The sequence below is a fragment of the Neocloeon triangulifer genome, unplaced genomic scaffold (assembly GCF_031216515.1).
Source record: "Neocloeon triangulifer isolate White Clay Creek 2 clone unplaced genomic scaffold, ASM3121651v1 ptg000013l, whole genome shotgun sequence".
In the NCBI taxonomy this organism is placed as follows: Eukaryota; Metazoa; Arthropoda; class Insecta; order Ephemeroptera; family Baetidae; genus Neocloeon; species Neocloeon triangulifer.
This window is the reverse complement of record NW_026775555.1, coordinates 1641916-1658401: the sequence shown is the minus strand read 5'-3', so window position 1 is coordinate 1658401 and position 16486 is coordinate 1641916. Positions and strand designations below refer to the sequence as shown.

At 37.7% G+C, this 16486-nt stretch overlaps 1 protein-coding gene across 6 annotated transcripts in view; it reads right to left on the bottom strand.

Moving 5' to 3' along the window:
- Nucleotides 1-2623: 2623 nt before the first annotated feature.
- LOC132198564 (small conductance calcium-activated potassium channel protein) overlaps nucleotides 2624-16486 on the bottom strand; it is a 50309-nt gene continuing 36446 nt past the window's right edge. For 4 of the 6 annotated variants that reach the window (XM_059622655.1, XM_059622659.1, XM_059622658.1 and 1 more), the window contains 7 exons: nucleotides 15510-15605; nucleotides 13531-13952; nucleotides 9535-9670; nucleotides 8298-8408; nucleotides 7256-7383; nucleotides 7128-7197; nucleotides 2624-5766 (listed from right to left, as the gene is read on the bottom strand). In XM_059622655.1, the coding sequence (XP_059478638.1) occupies nucleotides 5341-5766; nucleotides 7128-7197; nucleotides 7256-7383; nucleotides 8298-8408; nucleotides 9535-9670; nucleotides 13531-13952; nucleotides 15510-15605 (1389 nt within the window). In that variant the 3' untranslated portion in view covers nucleotides 2624-5340. Of the gene's footprint in view, nucleotides 5767-7127; nucleotides 7198-7255; nucleotides 7384-8297; nucleotides 8409-9534; nucleotides 9671-9906; nucleotides 10043-13530; nucleotides 13953-15509; nucleotides 15606-16486 lie in introns of all 6 variants that reach the window. The other 2 variants (XM_059622656.1, XM_059622660.1) reach the window with 1 other exon arrangement.

Sequence of the window (16486 nt, the reverse complement as noted above, 5' to 3'; positions counted from 1 at the left end):
AATTTCAGACTAAGCAAGCGTGTACGTAGCGACGACTGTGCAGAATGGGAGAGCAAAATGAGCAGCATTCCTGTCCGTAGTTAGAGGCAATATAAAAGCAATTATTCTTCTTGGCGCAGCGAGCGAGAGAGAGAAAGCCCGAGTGCAATCAGACGCGCGCGCGACCACCACAACTGCTGGGGCTGCAGTATTTGCACTTCTTGTCCCTCAACACAGAATGAAAACCCCCCGAGGGGTGAGCGCAATAATTATTAACTCGCAGCGCCCAAACTATTTCTTCAACACTTTGCTGGAGAGAGACAATTTATCGGACCGCAAATTGGTGCTAATATCGGCGCGAATTCTCCACAGCTCGTCCGGCAAATGGTCACGCGCGAGGAAACACACTTTGTATGTTTGTGTGAAAATAAATTATGATCATTTAAGAGTGGCTGCGTTTTACTGTTCTGGCCATTTCATTGCGCAGCAAAAGAATGTTCTTATGTCGTAAAAGGTAACTTTTGAACGTTAAGTTTTGAAATAATTAAAAAATCCCAATCTCAGAAAATGGAAAAGCGCATTTCAATCAGAGATAATCATGTAGAAATTTGAAGAAATTTATCTTGGTATTTAAAACTCAGAAATGGCATAACTGTTTGTGGAAATTAAGAATTGAACTTGAACCGCACCTGGAACCACCAATTTATTTATATTATTGCTAAATAAATGTTAATTAGCCCATTTAATTCATGACATTTTATCAAAAACCGCGAGTTGCCTCCCGAAAGCGATTTTGTGTTGCCTCAAAACTGATTGATTTATTTTGCATTATTTACTTCTTTTTTTACTCTTCCAAAAATCCATTATTATAAAGTTTACTCTTACAAATTGAATTGATTAAAAAAAGGAAAAATTGAATTAAAAAGAAAAAAAATGGATAATTCTTTTCGTTTGGTCTCAAAATTTCCCTGGTTATTATTTCTATTTCTCTCTCTATCATAAAGCATGTCATTATTTTACTTTTATTTTCCGTTCTTTATACTCCCTGGCATTTATTTCATGTCACATGTGACCTAGGAAAAATAAACCGTGAGTTGGAAAGAACAATCGCTGCTTCTCAGTTATTTGTCACTGTCACGGCCGTCCTATAGCAGCGATTTCTTGTGTGTTCCTTAATTATTCTCCGCAAGTAGTTTGCTCTTCTTTAAATGGAAAGAATATTGATTCCCTTTGCCCGCTTTATGTCTCTGCCGCGGTCCAGGTGGTATTGTAAAAAAACGGGACAACTAAGGGTCAGTGAGGGACAAATAAAAAAGGTTGGGTGTGTCTGCACGACTCCCCAGCGAGCCGTTTCTTCACTCCTTCTTTCACCAATTTACTTATAAGCGCCTGGTAAACAAACGGCAGGGTGGCTTGTTGCTGCCGTGCCCCTGTATATAGGCGACGCGCGTGTACTTCAGCCCAAGACATTCACTCTATATAAAGGCCAAGAAACATCCGTCGCAGTCCTTGTCGGATATTTGTCCGTGTCTCGTGGCATGTGGTGCACATTCAAATCATTCGCACCCCACCAACTAGTTTCTTGCTCTGCTTGGCACCAGATGTAGAACGACCTCACGGCTTGAAATCCATTTTCTTGCAATTAATGTTTGCTTCAATTATTTTATTCTCTCTCGTAATATTACTAATTTAGAATTGCTGCTCATTCACTACATGCCAAAGACATGAATAGTGGAAACAAGTCTCCAGCAAAAGTCCTATCAATATCGCTGCAATATGAATTTCCACGCCAATCCTGAGTTACTTTCCTTTCAAAATCACAATGCGATAGAACTTTGAATTCATTAGAAACGCACAATGCATATTTCTAATTCAAATATTTGAATTCCATTGAATGGCTTAATCAATCAAAGCTTAATTAAACTTATTTAAAAAAATTTAATTCTATCTATTACTTGTTAATCTAACGCCAAAAGTGACATTTTTGATCTTACATTTTGTAATTATTTCTTACCATATATTAGACTTTTATTAAGTTTCAGTAAAATATTTTTAATTTTGTTCCAGAAAGTACCCAAAACATGGAATTGATATGGTGTTAAATTTTTTATGGAAATATATTTATTAATCACACGCGCTTCAAACGAGTCCAAAGTCATAAAATTTAGGAATTTTGTAAAGTCAACTTTGTGTTCTTTAATTAAATCACCAAAACTGAATAGTGCATTTCCACTAAATAGAATAAAAAAATAAATGACTCTTTAATACAAAGAAATGATCTTCTTATAACAATTCATTCGTGTAATATGCAAAGAGCGAACTAACCCCTAAGCGAAGACTCATACACCATCTCTGATCAAGCTTGCACAATAATACCATTCCCAGAACGTTGCCCAGAACTTTTCAACCCTCCTGTGCTGCCAGCTGGTGCCTCTCATGCTAACATCTGAGATTTTATAGATCTTCGGACTTCTCAATGCCCTTCAGACAGAGTGTATTGGAAAATGAAACGCCTTGCTGAGTCTAATTTATGCAGCCCGCTGAACAGCCGCGTTCAACGGGTAGTCCAATATTCGTAGGGACTGGAATTAATTATTATTTATTTTTATCTTAAAATAAGGTGGTAGGAATGATAGACGGCGGCCAAGATCTATAATATGTTTTTATTTTAAATAATTATCCTTGTTCATTCTTGATAAATTTTAGCCCATTTGTTACTCTCCTCCTCAGTTAGTCATTGCAACATGACTTGTATGAGGAGTAATTTTAAAATTCGCTCTATAAATCTCACTTCTGACATTTTTACAAAATAACAACTCGCGCGTGCCTTATTACAATGTAGCGTAACAAAATAATAACGGTCGATACATATTCGCGTGGGCTTGCTATTTTATACCGGCTCACAACATATAATTTGAAACAGATTCTGCAACACACTTTTTCTCTATCACATGAACCAATAAATCAAAATGGGAACTTCATAAGTAAACATTTTGCGATCTATTCAGCAACAAGACGGATTTTTAAAATAAACAGTGGGATAATTGGAATTTCCTCTTTCTTTTTTTTTTAAAGCGAGTGAGTGATTAAAAAGTAAAACAATCTGGTTTGTTTTTATTTAATTTCCGGTTTTCGTGATAAAATACACATCTTTCATAGATTTATACTTCTATCTTATAAAGCTTTTCAACCAATGAGATTTGGAAATTCTCTCTTAATAACGCGAAAACGAGACTAAATCATTGAAAAAAATTTATAAACGTGTTTTGATCAATTTGAATGGCAAATGCAACTCTTTATATAGAACTACAGACGTTTCATTATTTTTTTTTCTTCCTGGAAAATCTTTTTGTTTTTTTTTATTTAGAGTATATATAATTTCTTCTATAAAAACGTGGCAACATTTACCCCATAAACTTTCCTGTGATAAAAACTCCACTGCGTAAGGCGAATATATCAGATAGGTGGTGTCTTGATTTTTGTCACCATGCCTAGTATTAAAACGAGTTCACAGATTGAAGTGAGAAATAATGCAGAACGAACCAATAAAGGGTCACGCCTTTTTCTAACTTTATAACAACCTGCTTTGACATACATGCATTTTGATTGCAAAACTTGTAGGGGGGTTTAAACTTCCCAAGATTTTTTGGTAGCACAGCTACCAAAGTGGCTATATAGCGGAAAATTTTTACATGTGACCTTTCCTTTTGTAACAATATTTTAAAAGCATCCTTCACTCCTAGCATAAAATATGATGATATGTAATAAGTAGTTTTTCTTTAAGAGTTTATGCGTAATATTTGATTTAATTTTTAATGGTAACCGGCTGGAAATTCAAAAATTGAATGTAAAGGACAGTTTAGGAGTTCGAAACCTAAATAATTATCCAATAATCCTTGTTGGTTTAACTTGCAAGAGAGAAATTATCACTCATTTCTTTAAAGGTAAATTAATTCTTGCAAAATCATGAAGCATCTTTATGTGCGAGTATGTTTTGTGTATCCAAAAATGGAAATTAATGAAGCTCCTGGATGTGCCTTTGCCCTTAATAACAGTACAAAAGTTTGAACACATTATCTTGTTATAATTGTCATGACTGCGGCTCCAAGAAGCGAAAAAAAATATCAATTTTAACCATTTTTATCAAAAAATGTCAAAGTGATACTTTATCCAAATTAATTACAAAGTACAAGAATTAGAAATTGAAAACACCGTGATATCTTTGCTTGAATCAATGATTTTTAACCATGGGACGGTAAAGTAAATGAATAAGTAGAGGTTTTTAGCACCGGTTATGTATTTTACCTTTTTCGTTACTTCTTATTATTTTGTTTATTTAAGTTTTAGCAAAAATTTTAAGCACTCTCTTTTAACATTCACTCCCTCTCTTTTATAAAGATTTATAATTCGCTCAACAACTTTTTATATCACTGATGTTGGTCTCATGTGAGTGTGTAGGGTGTGTTCAATGTCTCCAAGCTGATGTGTGTTTTTTCCAGTGATGTTTGAAATCTGCCTTAAATCAGCACTGTCTTTATATATTTACATAAATGTAAGTGTGATCATTACACTCGTCTTTGTATACAGAATTTATAAACACTACGTAGAATTAATCTCAAGTACAAACTTTGCTTCAAATTTTTCATTTAACAACTTGCCCATATGTTAAGAATAAACAACAAACATCATCATACATAATAACAGGAGGGCACAGGATTGGCATTTCTCAATACACATCAATTTTGTTCATAATTTTGAATTTTGATCGATAAGGAACTTTGCTGAAATTATTTAAAATTAATAAGCCTAAATAGATATTTTACTCGAATTTTCTGTTTGAAATTTTTATTTTAAATATATTTTTTCAGATATATTAAATGCAATTATTAATTAAAGTGGTTGATGAAAATTTTTGGAAAATTCACTGAACAAAATTGCAAAGTCCCTCACTTATTTATGCTTTTTTTTAATTTTTCTTATGCATATTATCAGCAATATACATTAGTCCTAGGCACAGCCACTATTGATGATAGTAAAATTTAATTTTTCTCTCCCTCTGAAATTCTTCTATCTAGACGCAAACAAATTTACACACAATTGGAAACCAATAAAGTTCTTCACATATTATAATCATTACATGCATGTCTATTATTTATCTCGATCAGAGATTCAAAAGCAAAGAATTTCGCACAAAAAACGACGGGATGGAAAACAATTTCAAGTTGTTTAAAAAAAGAGGCAGCTCCAGAGACCTGCTTTTTGTGCAAGCCACCTTTGGTCGCAAGGGGAGGGGGGGGGTGCACATGCCAAAACCACTGCCGCTCACAGTGCACTTTCGATGGTGGCGGCCGTGGGCTTGGCTCAGCTGGCCGAGTTGTTGGGCAACGCGGGGGGCACATCCGCCGGTGACGTGGGCACCGACCCAGGGGGTGGCGGCAAAGTGGGCGCCCTTTCGAATAGGGAGGTGCGGTTTCCCGCCCCGATCCACGTGGCAGGAACGCTCCGGGAATGTGAGAGAATAGGCCCTGTGGAGGGAGGGGGCGCCGCGGCCGGTGCGGCGGCCACCACGGCCGGTGTGAGGGACGCCGCCGACTCTGGATGCAGGAAATTGCGGCGCTGGTCCATCCGGTCGCTGTGCTGCCGCAGACACCGCGTCAGCAGGTCCGGCAGCGACTCGAGCTGCTCTTGGATGGCGTTCAGTTTCTCTTCGAGCGCCGTCAGCCGCTCCTCCAGAACGTCCTGCCGCGTGTTCATGTCGGACACAATCTCGTACACCGTGTTTTGTGTCTGTAATTTGAAAAGAAAAACGTTAGAAACTGTGTCCTCTTCCAACTTGACTGTTATTCGATAAATATTAAAATTAAAATCGATAAAATCAAAATATTTTATTTAAAATTTTATTTGTTATTTGAAATTTTCAGATTTGGAACGTATTTTAATTAGCCAGATTATTAAACTGAAAATATGTTTTACATCACTTTATATCACTTTTTTATTATTGAAAAATTACTAAAATTTATTACCGTGAATTTTTGAAATTTCGCAAACTTTTAAAACTAATTAAATAATAATAATAAATTCGTTGTTTACATGAAATTGTTATTTTTTAAGAATTTCATTGTTATTTAAATGGTGGTTTTTCAATTTGCTAATTTTTTTTTGTATTTTTCTTGCTCATGAAGTAGAATCACAGACCGTGACCGAAACTGCTAGAGCAATTTGATTTTAAATAAAAAAAATTTTTTTCAACGAGGAAAATGCTGGAGTTCTTCACTTCCATGAACTTTTCTTTGAGTATCAATTTCTTTAAACAAAATGAAAATAATAGTGTTTGCTTGAAGAAAGTGACACTCGAGGAGATGATCATGGAAATGAAGAAATCGGGCTTTTCCTCGTTGTTAAAATTGTTTTTTATTGGAGCCGTTTTGTTTTTGAATAAAGACAATTTTTACAAGGAGGTAAAACCTAGATATCTTCACTGTTTTTTCTGAAATTTTGAGGTTCGGATCATATTTTCAATAGTTTAAAACCAATGATTGACAGAAGACTAAAAATTTGTTTAAAAATAGTTACAGATTATACGCTTGAGCCTTACTTATATTTAAAATTAATGAGTGAGTTTTAAAAATTGACAAAATTCAAATAATAAATTTCATTTTTAGAAATAAAATTTACTTAGCCACAACCAATTGTAAAGAGCACCGTGTGGTGAAATATTTAAAAACATTGCCAATTGAATTATTTGTGATGCACTGGGCCATTAATAATTCAATTGAACGTTCAACTTAGGAGCTTCTGAGCAGTAGCGTGTTAGTGGGGAATTCAAATGGAGGTTTTGGATTGGAAACGAAAACGACTAATGGTCATATGTTTGGTGTGCCGCAGGAGAGAAGCAAAAAGCAAGGGCTCGCAGAGAAATTGGCTCGCACCCCTCTGAGCCATAAATATTTTAAGACTGCTTCCATATTGAACCACTTCAGAGGGTGAAAGCCCGAAATTTATTCATCTAAAATTAAATAGTCCCGGGCCCAACTAAGTCCGCTTTCTTTTAAGAAGATTTGAAAAAAATCCTCTGACCTTATTTTATAATATGCAAGGGCTTTGTTTGCTTTTTGAATACTAAATCAATGTTCATGCATCGTACGTACCTTCGCCATGTCTGTGATGGTGTTGGCGTTGTCCATCAGCTTTCGCTGATCCATTTTGACTTTCCGCAAGCTGCAAAACGTTCATAAAGTGGTGTGGAGGCAGCGAAAATGAAATTTGCACCACTTACGCATAAATGGCTAACAGGAACTTTCGCTGGTGCGTGCGAACTCGGCCGGGGTTGACCCTTTTCACGAGCTTGGTGTGCTTGTAGATGAGCCACGTCTCGCGCAGCACGTTGGCCGCTGCATTTTTCAACTGGCAACAAGCGCAGAGAGTACAATTACACCGAGGCGAAAATTCCACAGGGATATTATACATGCATTCTGACAGGAAAAGAAAACAATGTGAAAAATTTATGCTCCAGGAGATGAGATTTCACACGAGGAACAAGACAAATCCTACATAATCTAATAGCGCCCGAAAACTCATCTGCATAATGATGTCCTCAGGACTCGGCGAAGCCGTTTTTCGAATGCGAGAGAAAGTAATTGAAACATACGCCACGGGGAGGAAATTGTTAATAAATATTCACATAAAATTAGCTCCTCCACAGGCGAAAGGAGTTTTCGGCTCGGATGTTTTCCATAAAGCCGCCGCTCCAAACAATTTGATCGTTCGTGCGTGAATTAGTGCAAATTAATGCAGAGTCATGGAGCGGGGCAGCGGCGCGAGGATGCCGCTCCGGGTCGCCATGGCAACGACGGCAAAATTACGCGCCGGATTCGGGAGTGGGCACCAGAGGCTCGCTCCCGAGATAGATCCACCTATTGACCTATTATGTTTAGGGTTATGGTCCCGACGCGCTGTTGAAGTTGCCTCGCAGCCGCACTAAAATTCGATTTCGAGTTTCCTTTGGTCCATTAGTCTAAAGAGCCCTAGCCAATGTCGGTGGGCGACATTGATCCGCACCGCGGAAGTGCTCAAAATAATTTCGAGCTGCGCCCTTGCGCTGATTTTCCCTACGAGTCGCGCTGCTTTCCATTAAATTTTGCACAACATCCGTGCTCCAATTTGCAAATTGGTGTGCTTTTTGATTGGATAAATATAAATTGAAATTAAATATGCAGCCGAGATTAATGAAACGTGCGCACGACGGATAATAATTTTACAATTTTCCTGAAACGTAACAAGTTCCTGGACTAATTTTAATGTAAAAATTTATTACTCACTCTCTTTGTTAGTTGCGTGTCCATCATAAAGTTGTGCACATGTTTTTCGGCACGAGTTAGCTCCAATTTCCGGGAAACCACGGCTACCAGTAGCGCAGTACATCCAGCACCCTACGAAAATATGCAATGTTGTAGTAACAATTATGTGTGAGGAAACTTTTCTGTAGTTCGTTAGCTCGCCTATTTTTGCGTATGCTTCAAAAAAATAAAAATTGCTAATTTAAAAGTAAAAATAAAATAAGGCAGATTCATTCCAAGTATATGGGTGTCTGTTTTTTTGCGTATTCTTATTAAAACTGAATGCTAAGCGAGTGTAATTTGTTTCACTTTTTCTTGCAAAATTGGCAAAATTAAATTTTATTATTTTTTATTTTACGCTGGCTCAGTTTAATAACAAAATGGTATTTATATCCATTCTTTACATGAGGCAAAACGTCTCGGTTGTTGTTCAAGTAATGCAAGCCAGACACAAATTTGTATAAAATCTACACTGCAGCTAAATTAGACAGTTCCTCACTGCAACTAAAACGAACAAGGTCCAAATTAAACTGTAAAACTGGCCGGAATAAGTGTCACTTTTAGGCACCAAGACAATTTGTGTGACACACACGGGGGTCATTAGAGAAAGCAAAAACGAGATTGATTATCAGGAAATGAGACAATTTCAAGTGCGGAATTAAGCTAATTATTTTAACGGAGCCCACCGTTTGCACGAGAGGAAATAAACTTTTTTGACGAACACACAAGTGTGCGCGGCAGAGCAGTCATAACGCCACTCGAGAGAGTGACAAATCGGCGGCCACTAGAGGCCTAATTATGACAGCTGAATATTTTTCATTGTCAGCCGCCTGCCTAAAGTGGGCTGAGGCCGAGGAAAAAAAGCTCAACAAAATCTCGTTAATGCGAAAGTCGGATCGGTCGGAGACTTTTTCCAGCGAGATTTATTGCTCTGTAAAAAGTGGCCACAGAAAGCAATTTCATATTTTATCCCCTTCTGCGACTCGTAGAAAAATAATAAAAACGAAAATAAGGGTTCTTTTTTAGGTGTTATATTTTAGTTGCTCTTTTATTGCATTATATTTTTATTATTAAATAGTGCTGCGAAATAATCTGTCGCAAATAGATCAGATAGTATACATGTTGTGTGTGGGTTTTACAGGCAAGAACACAGTCCTCAGAGCTGTATTTTGACCAACGTGCTCCTCTAGGAATTTGTCTTGGAAAAAAAGAGACTTACCATAATACCAGTCGTAACAGCTATTCCCCTCCCGCAGTAAGTATTAGGCACAATATCCCCATATCCAACGCTGAGGAAAGTTATGGCGATAAGCCACATAGCATTTAGAAGGTTGGCGTGTTCTTCGTCATGGAACCTAAAGGTTGCAGAGAAAGAAGAAACCAAGAGGAATGAGGCTGGTGTATCGTTTGACGCTTGCTTTGATTTTAGCTCCTCTCACACATTGACTAGGATCGGGTCAGGGAAGGGATAGTCTAAAAGAACCTCGCCACCCTCGTGAAAAAGTTATTTTACACATTCCGCGCGTTCGGTATGTCATTTTTATTTCTTGCGATTTGCTCGATATAAAGAGAGTGCTAGGGCTGAACTTACCGTCATACCACATGCTACAGTGATGCCCCTACCGCAGTAAGTATTGGGAACGATATCACCATAACCGACGCACAGAAAGGTTATGGCGATCAGCCACATGGAGTTTAGTAAGTTTGCGTGTTCTTCGTCGTGGAACCTACACAGGAGAACAAAAGAGAACAGAACCGATAACCTTGGTGATTGTCATTCAGGCAGGTCTCAAATTGTTAAGCATTTTTTTGAGTAAAAAATGAGTTCTCATGCCACTTAATGTGTAGGTCATAATCAGTACCAGTCATAAATGCAGAGTTCTGTGGAAAAGCGAGCAGGGCATGCGTTGAAATCAAATAATAATCTAGATAAATCGTCCAATATACCAAATAACAGACACACAAGCAGTTCAAACTGTTGCACAGCAAACACCAATCGTGAGATATATTGCTAATAGCGGAGATCAAAATGCAAGTTTGATAATCAAAGCAGTTGGATCATTTCCAAACTGAAAGTAAAAAAATATATATATATATCAACTCAAAGTATAATGTTTGAGAATGATACGAATTTAGAGATTTTACTTTATATTAGTTTAAAGTTGCGATTTACATACCAAGAAGATATTTGCTTGTTTTTACTGACAGTAGTAGGAGTAGTAGTGTGTTTTTGCTATATAGGTTTATGTAATTATATATATTTATACAATGATTAATGTCACAACTTTAATCGCAGCCATGATTTGCTGAGATGGTGGGAGAATTGCAATTTTGGCTGAATATTTATTTATATAGATGTGGACTATAGAGATGGTTCGTGTTCACGTTTGCAGGCGAGAGCGGATATAGGCGACAGTAACTTGTATACACAATTATTGCTAAGAACGAAGAACACATTGCTGAAGAGAGGCTTTTGACTAAACAATTATTTGTATGTTCAACAAAGAAACGCGGATCTTATGACAGAGTGAGGAAAGAAAAATAGATAGAGAGAAGAGAAAGAGATTATTTATATATATAGAACTAATAATGATGGTGCAAATGATTATAGGTCGGTGTAGTTTGGACTTTAGTTTGTTTTATAGACAAGTGCTTCTAAATTGGGGACAGTTAGCCGTCTAAATATATGAAATTCTGAACAAATTTAAGCGTGAACGATATATGCTGAAGCTTCCTCTTCAAGACGCTCCACCTTGGTTCACAAAGAAACATTTTTACAGGTGGTAATCTTTTTACACTAGTGCTCAACATCTTTACATAAACAATTAGCAAACGGAAGATGGAGAAAATATTAGTGATGAACACACTGCTCGACTCTAAATGTACAGTTGAGAGAAAATGAGAGGAAAGATGAATGTGCGGAGTGAAGATTTTATAATATCTGACACGATTCAAATCAAGTTGATGGAAAATTGTTTTATTGTGATCGTGTGATTTCTTTTTGTATAGTGTTTGTGGGTCATCAATGGAAAGTATAATATACAAAAATAAAGCCGTGCAAAAGCCATTATAGATCAATTTGTTGTGGTTTCTTTCTATTTTAGGAGACTCAATAGTAAGTAGTGTGTTGTGAAAGCGAGCTAGAAACCAAGGGAAAACAGAAACAAAATCAGAACAAAACTGTTTGTTTGGCCTACCGTGTTTGATAATCACCAAATCATGCAGTAAATAATTGTAATAATTCTACCTTAGCGCACAAATCCAGCTCTAGGCTGCTCCGTCTCAAACATAAGCGTATACGTATTGGGGGAGCGGCACAAAAGTAATATATCTGATAATAAGTCCCTAAACCCTCTCTTTATATAACATCTTCAGCCTCGGAGAAAATATAAAATGGGTATATTCTCTCCGACTAGCGAGCGCAACTAGCACACGTGTCATGTAGTTTAATTTCTCAGTCATATTTATTTATCAAGTTAAAACTTCTATTTTTATAGTAAGTAATATTCACATGAGGGCGAAGCTTTCATTTTTTTTTTCCAGGAGCACCTATGCTCCTCTTATAGGCTTTTTATAAAATGCTATTTTAGTTTACAAAACGTAATGAAATAGGTGGAAACGATATGAGAGAATTTTATACACAGAGATATAGAGAAAAGAATTGGGAGGAGGTTTTCAGGTTGGGGTAAAAATATCGGGACCAGAGGAGGCGGGCGCGGGATCTCGAGGAAATGTAAAAGAATAATGCATGAGAACAGCACACATTAATTTAGTTACTAAGCTCACTACTTAATACACACGTGTCGTCTCGAATATAATTCACCGATCGACCGCGTCGCCAAAAGATCAAGCATCTTAATTGCGCGCGGCCAAAAACGCACTTGAAAGCCGAGCTTTTGCTCGCTCGGCAAGAAATAATAATGCTCGCGCGCGCGGGCTAATGGTTTTGCGAGGTCTGAGCCATTGTTTTGCGAAAATCCGATAGTGTGCGCGGACGGGTACGAAATTTCACTGTCAAGAGTTGACATTTTGGGTTTTGTTCCATTCGCGGCTGCTGCATATAACTTTCCACCCGTTAAAGTAGAGACATCTGGGATGTGTTTCCGAAATGCGCTTTCACTGCAGTTTCTGTACGTGTTAAGGGAACAATGCGGCTATTGTTTGTCCGGCAAATTGTATCTTGCTGTTGTTTGGCCGACGGATGATTAAATCTGGGAAGCCGGTTAATCGCAAAAGCACAATAGTTTTACGCTCAAAATCAATATCACAAGAGATAAATAAATCGAAAGGTAAACCGTGCATTTTGAACTACATTATTTATTAATTCAGGTCTACTTTTTAAATATATTTTAAATTGAAAAAAAAACTACGGCACACGGAAAAGAAGTAAAATCTGCTCAAAGCTCGCAACATCATTTGCACGCAGCTTGCTTGAAACCGCGGATCCCGTAAACGTTTTGCGGTATTACAAGTTTTACAAAAGTAGAATCGCAGTTGAACTCAACGCTTTTGTTTGCTGAGGTCAACTTAATTAGGGACATCAAAGGGAACTTTTAGGCGTACATAGGGGACAACGGTCTAATTATTAGCAATTTAAAAATCTAGAAATTATTTTCAGTGGACATACACAGAGATATCCATTCCAGGGAAGAACACATCAAACACAGATTTCATTCAGAGCGCAACAGTTAAGATTTAATTAATTTTTTTTTGTTTAAAAAATTAGATGCACTCTGAATGTGTGGAGAAAAGTAAAACACGCGGGATGAGATTTGATCCATAACTGCGAAGCATCGCCAAAAATGTATTACGGCTTTAGCGGGATGCCTTACAGCTTTGGACGGAACTGGGATTTTGAGAACTTAAGGGCAGGTCACACTTAGCAGAATTTCACTAAATGTGAGTTGAGTTGTGAAACGCTGCACGCATCCTCAAAGTTTCAATTTTGCTTATTCTATTTTTAATTAAACTTGCCATAAATAATAGGAAAACTATGAGAGAAAGTTATAATTTCATTACGAGAGAACGGTGTTTATAGTTTCAGGCATAGAAAATTATTTTATGTAAATTGGCGCGCCGAACTTTGAGAATTCATAGAGCGTTGCACAAAACGAAGCCATGGCGTGGTGGGTGGTTGTTGTTGGGGGGTTGGTGGTGGTGATTACAAATCCAAACAACAGAGAGGCGGTCTGGTGCGGTGGAAATGGCAACTTACCGCTCGCACTGCCGCAGGGTCCACGATGCGATGATCCAGAGCGACACCATGAACACTAACAGCACCGTGCCAGGACATATTGTCATCAGAGTTTTCAATACAAAACGCGTATTAAAGTTAATCCTGTTGAGGGCGCCGATGCTGCGCGACGAAGCGTCCGTGAACAGCTTGCTGTGCAGCAGCATCACCCTGCAGATGAGGTACAGGCGAAGAAACATGGGCAAACTTAACGTAACGTCGTAGGGCACCTCCCTCGAGTCGAGGTGGCCACCCTTGTTGGCTAGTTTTGTGGTCCATGTGAAGTAGTATTCACCAGGAATCGGGTGGACTGCACAAATGGCAAGCTCCAGGCAGATTTGCGAAATGCGCTGCCATGTCATTGCTATTCGCCAGTCGTCGGCGCAGTTGTCTATCATGAACAGCTGCAACAAAGGCCAGAGTGCCATTAGCAATCGCTCCGTTTATAACTCGGCGGTCCAAGTTGAATGCTCGTCAAATTAACGTGACATACCGATCTAATTATGTATGCAAATTTCACTGTACAAATGGATTGTTGCGCCAAATTACTTCGTTAAATGTATAATTCTAAAACGTGACATTCAAGTGCTTGACACTTTATTGATAGATATTCTTCCTGAATTTTGGTGCTTGTTTTTTCTATTTTGAAAACGAAAATCACGTGAAACTATTTATTGCAAATGTGATTATTTTTTTATTATTTATTTAATTTTTCGATGAAATTGACACTAACAAAAATTTTAAGGTCACGTTATATTTAACACATAAAACTACTTATTCTATGCAAACTACTCAATTGAATCATCAAGAGAAATATGATAATGTTGATTGCCACGGATATCCAAAATGGTTTAAGAATCATATTATTTGTCGTATTTGAACAATTTGAAGATTTAAAAATTATTATCACGTTCTTAAAAGAAAATTAACTTTCGCGTATTTAGAAATTCTTAAATTTGAAATATGACCAGACTTGCTTTCGAAAATGGTTTTATTTTAGATTTGGCTAACAAGTTTGGATTTTTAAATTAAAAGCTATTTTATATTATCTGCAGATTTATTTCGGCTTCCGTTTTGTGATTTTGATGCAAAATCTAGCACAAATCTAATTGTAAGAAGACCTATTTTTAAACAAGCCATGAAACTAAACGGAAATCTCTGAGATGTATCACAAAAATTGCCTAGTATTATCATAAAATGAGATGGTTTTCGCGCTGAGGTCAACTTTGTGGCGGACAAAACACGGTTTGGTGCTGAAAATTTCAAACCTTGGCCGTGGACGGAGGTTTATGCACTTTTCCGCAATTGCAATCTTTGCTAGCGGGAAAATCGTTTACGACTCCCTGCAAATTGAAGAGAAAAGAATAGCGGAAGCTCCTTATTATTATTTTCCATATTGGCGAAATCGGTGATGCGTGAATGGAAATGTGCGGCGCGCGCAAGATGAGCCAATCCCGCGTTGGATGTGAATGTGAGTGAGTGAGCAAAAGCGCCGTGTCATAAAATAAACAGGACGCCCAAGCAAGGGCAATCAAAGGGCAGCTGTGCCTGTATCTTCTACCCGCGCGCATTCATATTGATTTTGTCAAGTTCTCCATTCGTTCCTCATTCAAGTGGACTTTGCTGACGAAAATAACAGCTCGGGAACAAACACTTTTGTTGCCTGCACAGAACTCCAGCGGAACTTTTGCTGGGCAGAGAGCGTCTGTGGGATCAATTATGCAAAGTACCGCAAAGTTTAGGACCAAAATTTTTGACCTTCAAAAATTTAATCGTCACAAAGGAAAGTTTAAAACGTAAATATTTTTTATACAAATCCATTTAACAATTAACAGCTTTTAAAATTATTTGGAAAAAATTATCATTTAGAGAAAAGTTTAGAAAACTTTGAAGTTGAGTGAATAAAATATTTTCATGATTTTTTTTTTATATTATTTAGTAGGTTCCTTTTTTGCACTCACCTGCACCTCAAGGGCATGGTAGGCTACGATTAGCCCGAGAAGAATCACAGTCGATACAGAGATGAGCGTTTTCAGCGCGGTCGAATAAAAAGTCGCCTGTAACAAGCAATTTAAAAAATGGATGAGAATACATACATTCACAATAGGGTGCGAAAGGGAGCAATCAAATTGATTTTGCCTAGATGTCGTCATGGAAATGACGGGGCAAGCAAAATTAATTATACATTTAGCAAACAAAATTGCTTTTATGGCCTATTTTGAGGCGCAAGAAGAATTAAGACAAGAAAACATTTAAATCGATGATATAAATTACGCAGCAATGATATTGTTTCTCAATTTTCCCCTTTATTGAAGCAGATACGAATAGAAAACGAATTTAGCAAACGTTTTTCAACCCTCGCACGGACCATTTGTCCGCTGCGGAGCTTCGATAACGTAATAGGACTGCAGAGCTGATTTCAGGAGGCGCATTGTCGAAATCGAGCGTTCGCTCTGGAGAGTGCTGAAAGGGTAAACACATCAGCTTTGATTGATTTAGCAAACACTCGCCACGACTGCTGGAGAGAAGACATACTGTCGCGGGAGCAAACAGACCGATGATGGCTCTTTTTGCAGCCCTTTCTTATTCGTCCATCTTGACAGACTGAATTCCAGCAGAAGCCTCTCGGCAGTTTGCTGTTTTGTAGTTTCTTTATTTGCAGTGGCACGGCGGCCATTTCTTTTTTTGCGCGCCAACACAACAGACACCTCGCCCCGCCACCCCTTAAACTTTTCTTCCATCCCTGAACAAATACTTGATGTTTTATCAATACATTCTTTATGTGCAAGAGTATTTCTGTCCACTGGCCCCTCTCACATGCCACTGCAGATGAGGAAGAAAGGCAATCCGATTTGTTGACCCGCAACCAATAAAGTGGCCCTTCCTTGCAATAATAATAAAGATAAGATGTATATTCGCTGCTGCCACATTGTTTGTC